We start from the raw sequence: 18,535 nt of genomic DNA on the forward strand, positions 1-18,535 counted from the left end.
AAAAATGAGAAGGGAGTGATAATGCAGAGAGAACTGTTGTTCAAACATCCAAAATCAAAACAAACCAGACCTGCACAGGGAAGGAAAACAAGGACATAAAGGGTTTACTGCATGATTGCAAAGGAAATAAAGGAAAGCACTGACCACAACAGCAGCAGGGCAGATAACTAAAAGCTAAAGGAAGATATTGCTTCAGACTCCATAAGGAAAAGAATGTAACTAACCCCAGAGAGCAGAAGCAGTACACTCAAGAGGCTAAAGGGCATGGATATGGAAATCATTGTGTAATGCAGCCACAAAACTTGAGGGCTCTTTACCCTTCACTTCTGAATACTGATTAATCTCCATCAATGACATCTTTAAGCTTTTTAGAGCAAATGTTAGCCACAAGTAACAGAAGACATGAATGGAAGCAGAAAATGGGTTAAAATGTAGATTAGGCACATTAGATGTAGACCAGCTCAATGTCTTTCTTTGATAAGATAATGACATATCAGAACAAAGGAAAAATAATAAATCTTATCAACGTAGACTTTGGTAAAACATTTGATTTGGTATTACCTGGATAATTATTAGTTAAACTTGAGAAGATGAGGATTAACATAAATACTATAAAATGATGAAGGTACAGAACTGGGAGTGAAAACTGCTGATGGGGCTGAAAGCAAAATTATAGGACTAGAGTAGTCAGTAAGTCTAAGTAATGTCATTAGTTAGCTTGATGCAAAAAAATTACAAGCAAGGTAATGAAATTTGCTAACAACAAATCTAGGAGACATTTGCAATAGAGAGGAAATCCTAAAGGAAGAATTACATAATTATCATGCCCTAATAATAGACACAGGAAGAAATGTAACGTCATATAATGCAGGGACATGTTCTGAGAGATTGGTAACATTTCTGCCTTAAATTAGAATTTATTCAGTATGAACAACAGAAGAGGAAGAATTTTGTGTGGTGTAGTTATTAGAAAGATAAATGGAGTCTTACATGTAGCAAGCCCTGCATTTCCAGGAACAATAAACAAATAGATACAAAACACTGAAATTTCACAACACAGCTGAAATTTCTGGGCATCATTCAGGTTATTGGTGTTCAGCAAGCCTGAATTCATCCTGGGAACAGGTACAAAGAAGTGACATCCAGATAATCAGAGGAATAGCTAAGACAGCATGTCTTGCTGAGCTTGGCAAAATGAATGGTGGGATGGGATCTGATTCCTCTCTGTAAATACATTTGAGGTTTTAGTCGGGCAGAGAGGGAGAATAAGCATCAGAGGAGAGGAATCATTCACATTTATAGACAGCACTCATGCTAGAGCAGATGGGCATAAGTTGGATATGAAACAGGAAGAAGGGCTCTCACTGTGAGAGGAGTAATGGTCTCAAATAGCTTCTCAGTAGAAGAGGGGGCAAAACCTCTAACCAGTCTTAAGAGGGATACAGAGTTTGGCACTTCTCAGTCACTTTTTTTGGGACGTTCAAAGACTGCATTGCCACCATAGGAAGAGCCACACCTGGCTTAGCAATATCTCCTGTTGCTGCCCTGGCTTTGCTGCAGGGATGGTGAGGTCCTGCTGTTTGCAGGGGGAAAGGGTTCAGCTGTGTTATCTCTGGGTCACGTGCATTAGGTGTGGAAGACAGGTGAGATTGGGTGGGGGTGGCCTTGAGAGAGTTGTCTTTAGCCTGCCTTTATGACGACTGAGCTTTTATGTCTGCTATTGTCCCAAGGACTGACTCACACATCAGAGCTAGCGCTCCTGGGCTTACGTGAAAAACAAACATAGAGCTTCCATGCGAAAGAACAGATTCTTCCCATTGCCTGATAAAACAACAGTCGTCAGCACCCGCCAGTGTGTGCTCTGTGGCTCCGGGGCTCTGAAATCTAACAAAGGACCCATTTCTCAGGGCCTCACACAACACTGCCACTGAGACAGCCTTGCCAACCAAACCTGACATCTAAAACTGCCTGCAGACCACCTGAAACCCTCTGTGGGGAGTCAATGCTTCCCTATCCATCTCCATGGAGCAGTAAGCACACAAATCCAGAGGAGAGTTCAGCAGCAGCTCAAATTATGTACTTCCACAGCCAATTAATGTCACAGATGGATAAACTAATGTGTGCACTCACAGTCCCAGGCGGTGTCCCCTGCTCTTCACAAGTGCTGCTGTATCCACCTGCCTGCTCGTCCCCTGCCAGTTTATTTGCACCCACCAAATGGTCATTGTAATCATGATGTGGAGGCCACATAAATCAGTCCAAAGGCCACCAAACTGTTACAGGTTTTCCTTTGTAATTAAAAGCTTCCACATTAATTTAGAAAAAAATACTACACAATTTGCAATGCTTATGTATTGTATAGAGCAGGGACATGTTCTGTGGCATGCAACTAATGTTGCAGAAGCCTGTGCTTCAGTGACTATGTCCCCTTCTTGGGGCCTGAGGACTCACCAGGACAGAAGACCTTGTAACAAGCAGAGGAACAGGGCAAGAAGGATGATGGCTACTCTTCATCTCCATTTTAGATCTTCTTCTCAAGGGGAAGGTGAGTTAAAGGGAGAAGAGAATGAAGGGACACAGAGGAAGAAACAAATCATGGTGAACAAGCAAATATTCCTGGAAGCAGAGAAAGGCTCTTGTGCCTTGCCTGTGCTCAAACTTTGCTTGCAGGTAATGCATATTCTTGCAGAATCCCCATCAGGCTTCACACATGCCCCAGGTCCCAGCTACACCTTCCTTTACATCAGCCTGCTCCAGTTATTTTCTCAAAATATTATTTTGCAGGATTTTTACCTAGTCTTTTTTGTTAAGTCCACAAACAGTCATCACTATCAGCATACACCAAATAATTGAGCCAATGGAGCTGACAGCAGGCAAGAATGAACATATGTGTACCTCCAGAAACACCCACAGGCTCCTCCAGTGCTGGCAGCCAGCTTCCTTCTATGAATCACAGGGTCAGGTGTCCACATCCCACAGAGCCAGGAACCCACTGAGCCAAACTCTGGGGTGAGGGCAGCAGATGTGGTCACTGCTGAGCCTACAGCCCCCCGGCAGAGACAGGAACCCTGACATGGCAGGATGAGGGGAAGCAGGAGTGCAAGAGCAGGAGAGGTGGCAAATGCAGTCCTTCAGCTCAAAAATTAGAGAAGGATGCTTTGAAGAGGAGTCAGGGTGTGCTAGATGAGAGGGCTGAGAGGCAAAATGTGGTCATTTGTAGGGTGGTATGCATCATTAAACAATGTAGGAGAAAAGGACCAACACTCCTTGAAAGGACCAACACTTCTTTTTGTTTTTCCCTGCAGACAACTTACATTTGATGTCCCATCTTAAGAGCTGTGGTATAGTTCAGGGTTTATCAGCTGAATTTGGCTCTGCTAATGCATTCATAGCCTTTTCTTGGTGTGTTCCTGATGTGACTGAAGGATTTAAACCATTATCCTTTGTGGGGCAGGGCACGTGGGACCTTGAGATGTCTCTCACTGTCCCGAAGAGCCCAGCTGTCCCTCTGCCACAGCCCCTACCGAAACCCGCGGGGCTGCCGGTGGGCAGGAAGGTCCCACCCCACGAGGAGCCTTCCCGCTTTCCCCACGCAGATCCTTATCCCTGCATTTCGGAGAAGACACCATTTTCCCCATTCCCCCTTCCAGGGCACTGAATCCCCCCGCTCCCAGCCGAGGCTCGCAGGGGACCCCTCGGCGCAAGGACGGGCCCGGGGCCGCAGGCGGGGCCGGGGAGGAGCCGGCGCTGCCCCGGGGCCGCCGCCCGCTCACGCCCGTCCCTCCCGCACCGCCGGGGGCCGGGCCGGGCGCCAGGGGCGGTGCTGGCGGCCGGGAGGGAGCGAGCCGAGCCGAGCCGAGCCGAGCCGAGCCGAGCCGAGCCGAGCCGAGCCGAGCCGAGCCGAGCCGAGCCGAGCCGAGCCCGCGGGCGGGACGCAGCCCGCAGGATGTCGCCGCTCCGCGTCTGCATCATCGGCTCGGGGAACTGGTGAGTGCCGCAGCGCGGGGGGGCTCTCTCTTTGTCCTCCTCCTTTTTTTTCCGTATGTTTTTCCCTTTTCTTCCTCCTTCCCCCGTTCCTTCCTCGGTTTTTCCTCCCGCCGCGGCGGGCGGGGGCTTCGCAACAGGTGCGGTTCGGGGAGCGGCGGGGCCGGGGGCGAGGGGAGTCTCCATGGTCCTGAAACCGCGACCCCGGCCCCGTCCTGCGGCGGTTCTGCGCTCCTGGGCAGGGACCATCGGTCCCGAGAGATGAACCAGTCAATGAGAACTGGAATAGTGTGAGGCTCCCGCCTCACCCCAGGTGTGCGAGCCGCTTAAAGCTTGGCGATAGAACGCAGAGAGGCCCGGAGCTGCAGCTGTCGCCGTGTGTGCCTGCTGCAGGGCCCCGGCAGTTCAGATGGAAGCATTCAGCAGTGTGAAGGGTGGTGATGCTTTTTGTGTTCCTCTGAAGGAACCGGGGCATAGGCTTCATTTAAAGCATGATGTATTGGCACCTTTCACTTCCATCCTCCTCAGCGTGTCCTTTTGCATCTTGGTGTGGACACAGCATAGTGTTCAGGTCTCCCATTTATCTTCATTCTTACAAATATGTTTGCTACTGCTCGGTCCTTTCCAGCCTGGACAAAAGCATGGGTCTCCAGAACTCCTCGAGTCTGACGGATCCCAGTAAGAATAGTAAATCCATCTCCCAGGATTTAGCATCTTACCTTCCTTATGCTTTCTGTACACTGAGCACAAACAGACCAACGTGCATGTGCATGCATTTGAGATTAGCAAACCTAGCCTCCAGGTAGTTCTGGTGATTTTTTTTTTTTTTTTTTTTGTACAAGGAGAGCAAGCTCCTTAAGATTTTAAAAATATCTGACAGCTAGGTGGAAGTAATGCCAGAGGAGTCAGTAAGTGAGGGAGTGGTTGCTTGTGAGCTGCTGAGAACACAGCAGAATTAAAGCACAGCTCTCTGCCTTCCTGCTTTGTGAAAACAGTCCACTGCCTGCAATGCATTCTCTTTGTGCATGACATCTCGCAGCCTTTCACATGGAACTGCACAGCCAAGTCTTCTGGACCTCACTGTCACACTTCTGGCTTTCTCTAGCCCCATCACTTGTTTCCTCAACTGCAACTTTCACATGTTTTTTGGGGAAGGCATCCCTCTCCCTGCCACTTTCTCTTCCCTTGTTTGCCTGTGCAGGCAGCTCACTGTCTCTTCCAAGCCCTCAACAGCCATGACTGCATGTTTGGAAGACAACTTTTTTACCTTTGGTCAGCCCACAGGCACAAGCTTCATTGTTCTCTTGCTGCATCCTCAAGCCGGGACCTCCTGCTTTTCCCAGGCTGTCTGCCATCCCACGAGACATCATTTAAAGTCACGTAGTTGTATTCAGATCTGTACTCATGGAAATTCTGTTTTTCCATATGTACCTACAAACTTGAAAAGAGCTATACTGCAGAGATACTGAGACCCCCCCAGCCTATTCAATACCATCTACTTACCCATACTGACTGGGCCCATCTCTTGCTTCCTACCATATACACCAACTCTAAAATCCTCAGGGAGGACAAAAACATTGTGCTCTGAGGTATGAGTAACATTTATTCATAGCCTTGGTGGCAGAACAGGTTGTTTTAATGCTACAGAGAAATATGTTTACCTTTGGCAAATATTTTTTTCCTTATGTTCCTCATAAATATTTGTGTGGCAGTTCAGATCCCTGCTCTTGAGGCTTTCCTGCAGCTCATAATCGTGGCTGACACGTGACACAGCAATGTTGCAAAAGCTCATGTCAGCTGCAGAAGTTCAACAGGTCACAGGGACTTGCTAAGTCAACACTGCCAGGAGGCTCATGAGTGATGTGGTTGAGCAAAGCAAGTGCTGCACTGCATTTTGTGGTTGCCAGTAGGTGCAGGAGGGTTTGTGTTTATCTACTGAGAGTTGCAAGTCCCAATCAGGATTTCAGGGATTAGAGTCGGAGTCTGCATCTTTCAACAGAAAATTGTATGTTCTTGGTACTTAGCTAAAAAAGTTATTTTTATGGGTAGGACTGATGTGTAAGTTCATCATCCAGGTTGTGCTGGACAACCCAGATAATGAATTTGTATCTCAAGTTTATGAAAAAAACCCAAACCTTTTTCTTGTTAATACATTTTTCTTATGTGGAGCCAAAATTCATCCTCAGCTCAAGCTTTGAATGTGTCCTCTGTTGATAGCAGGGCAAGAGAATCAGAATATAAGCAATTTTATAAATAATACTAATATATTATGCATGCCTTTCTTTCAGAACAGCAGAACTCTTACAGAAAAGGTTCACCCTAAATATTGTAAAGGACCAAACCAAACAATCCCTTACAAAGTACAACAAATACAACCCCCAAAACAAAAACCACAAACCAAGCAAAAAGGTACAAACTAAATAACTAAATAAAAGAAGCACTACAGCAGCTCAGCATATAGCATATAATCAACACTGAACAAAGTGAAACCTGATCTCAGCAGGATTTCTTTGTTATTAAAGATTAAGACCTTAATTACCTATTAATAAGACCTTATTAGTTATTAAGCAATTTAACCTTATGTAAACCTGTTACATGAAAAATATGGGTGAACCAAGGAGGGTCAGTTACAGTGTGGTTTCCCTTTGAATCATTAACAGCATAGATCTACCTGGACTTTGATATCCCTAAGAACTTTATCAGTTCTAGAACACACACCACAGCTAAATCCTACTCATGCTCCTTGTTACAAGTGGGTCAGAGGAAAAGAGTGCTGCAACTGGAGCTTCCCTTTCACGCCTGTTAATAAAGTAGCCAATACTTGAGAGATTAAAGTAGCATTAAAATGGAGAGAAGATAGACAGGAGTAAAAATAATCACCCCTCTTCCCCAAATAATTTAAAGTTCATGAAACAATACTTCCAATATTTTCTGTGAGGTTTCTAATTCTCCCTGCAGTGATGATGGGGGAATAAAATTATTGTCTGACCTGAAATTAAAAATGCTCAGCATGATTCAAGATGAGTAAACTGCATGGTTAAAATATCCTCAGGCTGCAAGTATTACAGGTCTTGTTACAGTGATAATTAGAACAATGAGTAAAGAGAAACCACCAGATTGAAGAGCTGGTTTTTTTTCTGAGCATTTAGCTCTTATGTAAAATCCTTATTGTAACTGTTTGGTTATAGATAGGAAAGTGAGGTGCATCTATTTTACATGAGATGCACAAAGACTGTCACAGCAAGGTTGCTCAGCATTTGTTTAACACCTGGATTATTTTACATTTGTTGATCTTGACAAAAACCAGAATCATCTGAGGACCATAAAAGATTTTAATCTCAGATAATGTATTTTTACTGTTATTGATGGTACATCACACACCTGCTCTATAACCTTTGAAACTACTTCAGTTCCATTACTGCAGTTATATTTTTCCCCTGTTCTACTTCCTCTGTTCTTAAACTTGAGGGGCTCTTGATGCAGGGTAGTGGATAAAGCTTTCTGATAAATGTTACAAGCACCTAGACAGCTTTATAGCACAGGCTTTTTATGAGTTATGATGTTTAAAGTTACTAGTGTTTCCAATTCACAATAAAAGTACTTTTCCCCTTTTAGTTATTTTTATTTTATTTTAAAGGGGATCAGCCATAGCAAGAATCATTGGCAAAAATGTCCAGAAGTCAAATAGATTTGATCCCACTGTCAAGATGTGGGTATTTGAAGAGCTCATTAACGGAAGAAAACTCTCAGAAATCATCAACCAGGAACATGAAAATGTTAAATATCTACCTGGGTATAAGATACCCCACAATGTGGTAAGTTGGAAAAAAAAATTAAATCACTGAACTTATATATATTTTTCAATAAGGGAGGCAATGTCTGAAAAAAAAAATTAGGAAGCAATTCACTGTTTTGTTGTGGTTTGCCACCTAACTCACTCCATTATAACTCCCTGGAATATAATTAATTTCTGTTATTTCTGCTTGTCTTGTATGTCACATGCAACTTCAAACACCAACTGTGTCTGTGCTGGTATCACACCATCCTCCTCCCTGGCAGAGAGCAGCACAACTCTAGAAATGGCAGACATCTGTCTACACAGAGCTATTTCAAACCCACAGCATCTTCTGGAAAAACAGGCAAAGCTACTGTTCTCCTTTCTCCAAAAAAAAAAAAATCAAAATCAGAGCTGTGGCTTACAAGGAGGTGAATAATGAGCTATCAGCTCATGGGTGATTTCAGGACAGCTGTAGTTAATAAAGCTCTAAATTCCATCAAAAATATAAGTTATTTATTTTCATGGACATTTAAAATACCAAGTTACATGTCTCTACTTAAATAAATCACCTTAAATAATTTACTGCTACTGAAACAAGTGAGGTGAGGGGGTTTGGCTGTTCAAGATTTTGCCAAACGTCGCTGCTTTGTGAGTAGTGCCACATTTTTGGAACAGTTGCAGTTGTAAAGGGAAATTAAAATGCTGCATGTGGTGGGTCTCCTTGCTTGGGGAGTGGTTATATTTAGTATTCCATTTTGTGCTGTGATTGCATATTTGCACTCCTAGTGTTTGAACTTGGCACACAGTTCTCCTGGGTTACAACTGGCTTGTCACTGTTATTTTTACAACCCTCTAGCAGATCTCATCACCATCCCTTGAGGCCAGCCTCACCCTGTTTAGAGCAAAGCCTGAGGCTTCACCAGCAAAAATCAACTGGTTGTGGTAGAGGGACCCTCAGACCATCTCCGACTGAGGGGAAAAAAAAAAAAAAAAGAAAACCAAACAAGCTGAGCTTTTCCTTGCACTGCTCTGCAGCATTTTGGAGAGACAGGAGCACAGCCTGTGCAGTGCTGCCAGCCTCTGCCCTGCTCCCACTTCACTGTTTTCCCAGAGAAGCAGCCTGGCTGGCAGCAGCTCTGGTTTTCTTGCTGGGAGTCCCACTTGCTTAAGGTTGCACGCTCCAAAGCTGCATCTAAGAGTGATGTTTGCTGCTACTGTAAACTGCTTCTAGCAGGCTCAAATTCACCTGCTGTTGCCTCTGTAGCCTGGCTTGAATTGTTCTGAGTAATGCCATCATTTGGAGGAAGATACAGCTAGGTAGTTTTTAAGCATGTTGTAGAGGTTTTTGTAACTCTTGGGAAAATTATTGTATATTTAAAACAAAGGCACACACCCAAAGATTATGATAATCCCTGTCTTTTGATACAGTAACTCAGCTGGTGACCAATGGAAACTAAAGACTTCCAGAAGAGCCTCTGTCCCACCACTACATTTTTCTCCTGTTCTCCCCAGTGCTACCACTCATTCCAGAAGAATCATATGGGGTTGGTCAGCCATCTTCAGGAACCAGATCAAGAAGCTGAACTAGCAAAGGGGCTTCCCAGCACACCACAAATTTATGAAGTATATAATCTTTTCCAGCTTATCCACACAGGGTTAAATTCTAAAAAAAAAAAAAAAAAAAAAAAATTATAAAAAATCCGACCCCAGAACAGTTCAGCTGCTTTGGATATTTCAGAAGAGATCTGTAGCTGCTTGTGTGGAGAGCTGGCACCTATGCCACAGGGCCAGTTAAAATCAAGGACATTTGCAATGCATCTGCCATGGCTTTGGCATGGTGGTGTCTTGCAAGGACTGAGGATTCCTACCTGGGGCTCATTTTGTTTGTCACCCTTGTCCCAGGTGGCTGTACCAGACGTGGCTGAAGCAGCAAATGGGGCAGATATTTTAGTGTTTGTTCTGCCACATCAGTTTATTGGACGAATCTGTGGGCAGATTGCAGGACAGATAAAACCTGGGACATTTGGGATTTCCCTGATCAAGGTAAGTTGTTGTCTCCACAGTACCCAGTCAATATGGAGTTAATAAACAGTTCCAACTTAAGGGCAGGAGCTGCAGCCCTCAGCTGTATGCTCTGCATAAACATGAACATTTCTTTCCGCAAGAGTTAAATCTTTCCCAGCTCTGCCAACCCTTCCTCTGCTCTCGTGGCTGTGGAGAGGGAAGGATGGGGCAGCCTATCCAGGCTAAGAGTATCTGGTTTTGCCAGTCATGTTTAGCCTGGATCAGCTCCCACTTGGACCAGCATGGAGGTGAAAATGGGCAGAGGAAGGGATGCATAAAGCTGGCACTGCTGGCAGAAAAAATACTCTGAGACTACAGCCTCAGTTAACTCCTAACTGAGAACTCTGAGTCCAAGTGCCTCTTCCAAGTACATGCTAAAGCTGTTCTTGGCAGCATTAAAATGGCATAATAACACAAATGATTTTGCAAAACTGAAGCAATTTCAATCTGGCATGAATGGAGGAATCTCTTTTTAAGGTTAGAGAGGTACCAGATTATCATAATCTTTAAAGGAAATAATATTTTAAGAGAATGTCAAACTAAAAGCCAGAGGCAAAGCATAGGAATGTAGTCTTACCACTTCTTTGTTTGATTGCATTACAGGAAATATCCCACTTAAAATTGTAATGAAAGAAATGTAATTCAAGTTTTTGGACTTCAATACCAGCTCTTCTGCTTTATAGAAATTATCTCATAAGCAGCAGCAAGGAGAAGAGAGGAAGGTGGGAGAGGAAGGAAATTTCTGCAAATTTAGCTTAAAAAACCCAAGACAGTTCAGTATACTCCTTAACACCCAAAAAGCACTCTAATTAATACTTAGATCTTGCAAAAAAAGCCATTTCTTACAGACATAGTCTTAAATGTCTTTTCCTGTACTACAGAAGTTTAACCAAAAGGAAAAATACAACATCAAAGAAAGCAAGCCTCAGGACAGCAGCACTCCATGTGAGGCCTCTTGCAGGATTACCTTGACTGTCACCCCTTCTCCCTGAGCTTGCCTTGAATTTGCAGTTACCAAAGTACAAATCCAGAGCATTTGTATTAATGGCTAACACTAGTGATTATAAGACCTTTTTTTTTTTTTCAATTAAAACCAGAGAGCTGCAGGCAATAGAATACCTTCTGCTTTACCAGTGCTCTGCTGCTGTCCTTTTCCTATTCTAATACCCTGGCTTTAACTATCTTCTTTTCAGGGGATTGATGAGGGTCCTCATGGCCTGAAGCTCATCTCTGACCTCATTCGAGAGCAGCTGAAAATAGACATCAGTGTGCTGATGGGGGCCAACATAGCCAAAGAAGTGGCTGATGAGAAGTTCTGTGAAACCACCATTGGTAACTATTGCAAAGAGCCAATTAGAGCTGGGGTTTAAAGTCACCTGTGGCAGGAAAACCTCTGGAAGAAGCAGAGGGATGTGACTGGTCCCAGGTGGTCCCCAAGTGGAGCAGTGCCTGCTGAGCTCCTTTAGGGAGCCAGGATTATTTCCAAATAATTTGGTGCTGAATCAGATTCAAACTGACAGTGGGTTTCAGTGCTGAGAGTTAATTTAATCCATTGAAAATATCACAGCTTAATCCTGTTTCTGTAGGAGTTGGCAAGAGCCACCTTCTTTGTCTGTAGGGCTCAACACTGATATCAGTGTATCAGCAGCTGATACAGAATACAGTCTAGATAAAGAAGTGTAATCAGAAGCTTCTATGTGCTCACACTCCCAGAGGTGTATTTCTTCATCTTAAAATTTCTTTGTTTGGAAAAGAAAACCCAGTAACATTCTGTTCCTCTCTGCCATTTGGATTCTTCCCAAGACACAGCCTCAGATCCTCCCAGGACTGGGTCTGACCTGATTTGGAAAGTTCATCCAGTAGTTTTTAAAACTCAGAGATTTTTAAAGTCAGTCAAAATTAAAGTTATACCCTTCCATAGCTAGGAAAGGCAAAAGAAAAATAAATTGTGTTGCAATAATGTTTATTTGCCTTGCAAATATTACAGTAATGGTGCAACTGTACCAGCTGGGCATTTGTTACTGCAAGAGCAGCTAGGCACAGATAGAACTAGACATGATTATGAGGGTTGATCTATATTAATTCTCTTGGGGGGAATTTAACTTCTCCTGGCCTGGTTTGAAGCCATGATGTGATGATGACTGTGCAAAGAGCTTTGCCCCTTATTTTTGTCCCCATGGAAAGCCATGCAGTGCAGAAACAGCCGCCTCAAAGAGAACTGGTACTGTGAAGAACAAGAAACAAACCTAAAGTTTCTCATGAGATGGTGAGAAACCTCCCAGCTACCAGAGTGTGGTGCCCCAGGCTAGTAAAACTCACAGCTGAGCTCACCCTGAAGGCAACCAAGCTACCTGTACAAAACTCAAGTGCAACTCTATTCAAAGGTCTTTGCCCAGCCAGCCATGGGCTCTCTGGGTCAAGGCAAACCTCAGTTCCTTTAGCACTAAGGGCTCTCCTTGGCTGAGCACTGTAACAACATGATACATGACCTCTATAGAGTTGGTAGGAAAAAGGTTTTAGCAGTGCCAACCTTCAATTTCATCATCTGTACATCCCCCTGTAACTGGGACTATTACCCCTGTAACTGGGCAACAGAAATTCGTGCCCCGTGATAGTACGTAGCAGTGACACAGATTTACATTTTCAAAGCAGAAATTATACCATTGTCCTGCAGGAAACAGTTTGTAAATAATGTCTTTTGTAAGGTCTGTGGTTGTACAAGCTTTTTCAGGCAGAAAGATTCATTAAGGGGTATCTATCTACTTTTAAGCTCTTTAAAGTGTCATTAAGCAATGTTGATCAATGCCCTGGAGTTGCCTACACTTAACACTGGCATCCAGCAGCAGAAACTGCTATTGCACAAATCTCTGGTTTAGCAACACCTTGGGACTGGGATCACAAAAGCTGAAGTAGTCCCTAGAACCTTATTTCAGGTGAATTGTGTGCACTCTGAAACATTGTAAAAGCCTCTTTCATCCTTCTTTCCCACAGGATGCAAAAATGAAACTCAAGGGGAAATCTTTAAAGAACTAATGCAGACCCCCAATTTCAGGATTACCGTGGTGCTTGACTCCGATACAGTGGAGCTTTGTGGAGCCTTAAAAGTGAGTGTTTTCAAGCCAATATGTTTTATTACGGCCAAATTCTAACCTCACCTGAGTCTTCTGTAAGCCACGGGGTCTAATTTGAGTCCTGTCATCATATAAGTAAATGAGAGCAGACAAAGATGCATCATTCATAAGCCAGTTTTCCAACCTGGAACATAAACCTGGGAAATAAATTCCTCCAAAAAGGGGAAATTTATTTAAAATGCAGCTGCAATCAAAGCATTTAAAATACTTTATTTTACCAGAGGCACATCTGGTTTTGAGAGCAGAGTTTAGTCCACTGTGTTTTCTTTTCTATGTGTAGTGAACACACAGAGCAAAGACTCTCGCTACATAGAGTAGCTCCACTAAAAATTATGTCCATGGTTTAAATACTAACCTGTTAGAAAATTCACATCAGAAGCAATGCTCTGTGTTGGTAGCACGTCTGTGTGGCATTCAGCAATGTCCACATGGAGATCCCAGGTGGGATCAGAAATTACACCAGAGTCACCAAATTTCCAATAAGGAGACAATAGTGTGATTCAGAATTTGCTTTTATATTAATTGAAAGTGACTTCAGCGTGTCATCCTTTTTACTTCTTTACACATTTAGTCGTTTATACTTCAATAATTCACCTTTCCATGGAGGAGGCGGATGACTGATGAGGAAAGAATTGGTCCTGTTTAACTTCATATACAAAAATAAAATTTTTTGACGTACAAAACCAAACACTACAGATTTAGCTTTTGGCCACAGAGCAGAACTGGGGGCAGGAACAGATGGGAGAGAGTTTTTTACCATTTTATGATAAATCACTGCACTTCTTGAAATCATCAGTTTGGTTTTGCCTCTGCTAAAAAAAACCTAAAAAATTAAACATGTGCACTGGGGTACATACGTGTCTGGAGCAAACATGGCAATGGTAGCACTAAGTGGCATATTACTCATATACACTGAACTACATTTATTTAGGGACTTATTTAGGAACTGGGAATCGGAAGGTGGGAAGGGAAGCATGCCGAACAATGGTGAGGACTTATGAAGATGTTTAGGATCCTGAGAGATTTGTTTAGAGCTGTAGACAAGGGCAGTTCTACTGATATTTGTAAGTAAGCCCAAAATTTGATCTACTGCAGCATCTTCATAGAATCCATGCCTGCTCACATCAGAGACCCACAAAGAAAACCTAGAAAGGTATGACTCTGTATGGGATATTTTAAATAGTTAAACAGAAAGGTCAGCAAGATCCAACTTGGAACTAGCGGGAAAACAAAACACTAATTGCATACATGCTATGTGATTGCAATATTAGTGCATAAAACACTGCTTTGGTTTTTGTCCATGGAAGTAACAGTAGATACTTAATAAAAATCTTCTAAAAGCCCAGCGACTTTTGCTCAACATCATCTGTCTCTTCATAAGATAAACTCATGGCCATTGGAAATTGACCCTTGTTCTGATGAAGACAGATTTTGTGGGGTTTCCTTGGAGCTCGGTGCATGCTGATAAGCTGCATACCTTGGCTGACTGTTTCCTTCCCTCCCCTGTATTTTGCACTGGCCCATTTTTAGAACATCGTGGCGGTGGGCGCGGGGTTCTGCGATGGACTGAGTTTCGGTGACAACACCAAGGCAGCAGTCATACGCCTGGGCCTCATGGAGATGGTGGCCTTTGCCAAGATGTTCTGCAAGGGACCAGTGTCAATAGCCACCTTTTTGGAAAGCTGTGGGGTCGCTGATCTCATCACCACCTGCTACGGCGGACGCAACAGAAAAGTAGCAGAAGCCTTTGCTCGCACAGGAAAAGTAAGAAGGATTTTGAAATACTTTACGCTAACACATGAAGTCCTTCTGTGTTTTACAAAGGCATCATTGATTGTTTACCTTCTTGATAACTGCTGGTATCGCAGCAGTATCCCCTCTGACCCAAGTAATCAGTCTTCTCTCTTCTAGTCCATTGAGGAGCTGGAAAATGAGATGCTGAATGGACAAAAGCTGCAAGGTCCTCAGACCTCAGCCGAAGTCTACAAAATTCTGAAACAAAAAGATATGCTCCATAAGTAAGTGCTTTGACATAAAATCCAACAAAAACAATAACAAATTACGAGTGATTAATAACCTCCTTAACTGTACTTGTGTTTAATTATCTTGTTCATTTCTGCAACAACAGCTTTCTACACCTTGGGCCCCTGCTGGAGCCTGGTTTGATTCCTCATTGCCAGGGTCAGTTGAGAGTGGGTTCAGGGGACACTGTTAGTGCCTAATAGAGTAATGTGAGATTACATATTGGAACAGCAGGGAAAACAATCACAGAATATTCTGATTTGGAAGGACCCACAGAGATCATCACCAAATCTAAAGTGAATGGCCCATAGACAGGAAACAAAATAAATTATAATGTAAAGAAGCCTCCCAGACACCCCCATCCCCCAAATAAGATTTAAGGCTGTACACAGAATCGTCTTGCAGACATGATTCATGGGCCAAAGGGTTTCTTGTTCTCAGTATACCAGCATTGCAGCAGTCCTGTTCTCAGTGCAAACCTGAATTTGGTTATCTCAGTACAAATTTCAGGCTCATATTCCTAATCGAAGATTCTTACATGCACTGAACAGGTAATGTGTGCTGATGTCAATGCTTTAGTGCCACATAGGTAAAAAGGTAAAGGTAAAAAGTACCTCTGATTGCTTGGGATGATGGAAGATTATAAATAATTTGAAACCTTTGCCTCAACTTACACAACAGAAAAACTAGATTTCCCTCCATCCCATTACATACATCAGCAGTACTGAGAAGTCAAACACTGCTAAATGAATCCTTAAAAACTTATTAGAATTGGAACAGATACAGAAGATTCAAGTGGCATTATCTTTCAAAAATGAGAGAGAAAAGAAAAGCTTTAAATCACAACTTGATCTAATAATTATCCTATAATTGCCCTTTGTTACATGCTCAGCTCCGAGTCATTCAGTGGACTCATTTTTTACCACGTAACTACTAAAACAGCTTGTAAAAAGGAAAAGAATCCTTTAAGCCAAGAAAAGAAAATCATTAGACATTTTCATTCTTTTTAGTCCTTTGGATATCAGTAATGACTGAAAATAATATATCCCTTTTGCACACAGCAGGAAAAGAGGATATGCAATTCAAAACTGTTTAAAATAAAAAATACTGGATAGGTATTTTGCTTCCAAAACAGCTTTTCTCTGCTGTCACTCCCATGATTTGCTCCTCCTCTTCTTTGCCCAGTAGTCTACCAGTAAAGGCAGACCAAGCTAAAATTAAATTGTAAAGAGAGACAAAATCTTTCAACAGAACAAAAAAATTCCTTCCATTAAAATAGAATAGAAATGTTCATATAAATTTTAAAAAGTATTTTAATTCCTATATGCTTCTTTTAGGTTTCCATTATTTACAACTATCTACAAGATCTGCTATGAGGGTCGATCAATCCAAGATTTCATCACGTGCCTGCAGAACCACCCAGAGCACAAGTAGAGATCCCTTCTCCTCACCTGGCTGAATTCTCACCTTCCTGGGACTTCTGTCCACTCCACAGCAATTGCAATAGAGAAACAGGTTGTGTGACACTTGCTGTCAGCAAAGAATGTATTTAATTCCCCTTGTCCTGGGGGTAAAAAAAAAATTGCCTTTAATTTTAACATTATATCTAAGGAATAGGAAACAAATGTAAAACTTAAAATTATTTCATTTGAGTTAGTAATGTGGGTATTTCCCTGTAATTATTTTCTTGTTAACTGAAAACAGTTCCCCTTGTAATTTCTACAACAGAGCTAAATAGCTCACATAAAACTCAACGTTTTCCCTACAGTTACTTCTAGAATGGCACAACACGTAGAAAAATCAAAGAACTCATTCAAACAGATAAATCATAGTTTAAAAAAAATCCAGGAACAGTTAGATGCAATCACATGGACAAATGCTGGATTTCCACAATTCCCCTCAAAAACAAGTAACATTTTCTATTCTGGGACATTTAAGCCTTCCTTGATTTAGTTTCCCAATAGAAGCTTCTTTGGTAAAAAAGGTACTATTACTGTGCTCAGACACACATGAATGTTCATCAGATGTACAAATAAAACAGTTTAAGGGGTGGGGGAAAGAAGAAGGGGTTTGGGATGTATTGTTTGTTTCAAATCTGGAACACTAGGAATCTTCAGGAGTAATCTGACCTTGATTAAATTTACTGTATTCCCGTAAAACACAGAAAAAACATCTGGAATAACCAAAGACAATTTTGTTAGCATTAGATTTTCTCAGCAAGTCCTCACCATTAATTCGAACGAGCTGAGAGGTGAGAAGTGGAGGTTGACACAGGGACATGTACCCAGGGCTCAGCTTGTAGCTTGTGCACTTGCTGATATTTTGAGGGGACAACCAGTAACAGTGACAAACTCTCTGTGATACTTGACTTTTTATACCTGTATGGAAGTGACCGCTATAGACGCACAGAACTCCTGTGAACTGGCATTTCACACCAGGCTGCATTTCAGGAAACTCCACTGCTCTGACCAGTGCAGCTCCCCACGCCTTTCCAGACTGCAGAGCTGTGTCCTGATCCTGCTCAAGCAGCACATCTTACACTCCAGGAGAGAGATCTCCCATCTGCTTCTGAATTTTAAACACAAACTGGGTTCACAGACCAGGGGTTTTTATTGTGCTACCAGTGGCGTGAATTTTAGAAACATTGAAGTTTTTAAACCTTATAGTTGTACTTGGGTGACTTTACATATCTGATATTTTTCAGAGTTAAAAACATCTACAAAATTAACAGTGGCACATTTCATAAGCTTTAATCCCCTTTTGAAATACTCCTCTTTTGAGAGAAGGCAAAAAAAGAAGGAAGAGTAACTATTTTTGCTGTGCTTTATCAGATTTTCTGAAATAGCAGAGGAAGGCAAGTTTTTTTAAATCTGTGTACTCGCTGTCATATTGCTCAGAGGAAAAAATGAGCTAATTATGAAATAATTTTGACTAATTTTAGAGAAATTATAGGTCTTTCCCATTTACCAGAGTAATATATATATAAAATAATGTATTGTAATTACAAATATATTGTAAAAATCTCAGTCTCACAGCTAGCAAAGCTAGCTCAGGTACCAAAACCAGTGGCTGCAGCACCCGTGATCCTCCTGAAGATCAGCAAGGGTAGCTCAGCTCCTCCTGCTCAGAGTCCAGTCACAGCTAACAGCTTGGGGCTCTGCAGAGCAACACCAACATTCCTGCGCCTGAAATGGGAATCATGTGACCAAATCCTTCACACAAAGCAGGGAATTTATGATCTTCTATTTGACGTGGAAAAATACTTACACATTGCACAGTTTTGAAGTATCAAATAGATGAGGATGGGATAGAGAATTCAGGAACCTCCTTCCTTCACCATCAGGCTGAATTTCTGATAAATCATGTATGAGCTAATAATAACATAGAATATTTTACATTCAAAGTGTATCAAATAACAGTTTAATAAAGTGATCAATATGCAGACTTGATGTAATTTCATTTTTCAACATTCTCACAAAATAAATGACTGTTGTAATAGTGGTCCTTTATTGCTCTTACTCTTGCAGTTAATCATCATCGACTCTCAAAAAAAAGG

At 42.3% G+C, this 18,535-nt stretch overlaps 1 protein-coding gene across 1 annotated transcript; it reads left to right on the top strand.

Annotated features, from left to right (window-relative positions):
- Positions 1–3,870: 3,870 nt before the first annotated feature.
- On the top strand, positions 3,871–18,483 carry LOC128790553 (glycerol-3-phosphate dehydrogenase 1-like protein). Its single transcript, XM_053947394.1, has 8 exons — positions 3,871–3,987; positions 7,622–7,799; positions 9,665–9,805; positions 11,020–11,158; positions 12,818–12,930; positions 14,488–14,721; positions 14,869–14,975; positions 16,317–18,483. The coding sequence occupies exons 1-8, from the start codon at positions 3,947–3,949 to the stop codon at positions 16,411–16,413; spliced, it is 1,050 nt and encodes a 349-aa protein (XP_053803369.1). The 5' UTR covers positions 3,871–3,946; the 3' UTR covers positions 16,414–18,483.
- Positions 18,484–18,535: the final 52 nt, after the last annotated feature.

Source organism: Vidua chalybeata, chromosome 7 (assembly GCF_026979565.1).
Source record: "Vidua chalybeata isolate OUT-0048 chromosome 7, bVidCha1 merged haplotype, whole genome shotgun sequence".
Classification (NCBI taxonomy): domain Eukaryota; kingdom Metazoa; phylum Chordata; class Aves; order Passeriformes; family Viduidae; genus Vidua; species Vidua chalybeata.

Excerpts from the sequence above, each read along its gene's own strand:
- LOC128790553 (XM_053947394.1), top strand. The coding sequence starts at position 3,947 with ATGTCGCCGCTCCGCGTCTGCATCATCGGCTCGGGGAACTG. Across the intron at positions 9,806-11,019 it reads TTGGGATTTCCCTGATCAAG|GGGATTGATGAGGGTCCTCA; the intron begins GTAAGTTGTTGT and ends TCTTCTTTTCAG. Across the intron at positions 14,976-16,316 it reads CAAAAAGATATGCTCCATAA|GTTTCCATTATTTACAACTA; the intron begins GTAAGTGCTTTG and ends TGCTTCTTTTAG.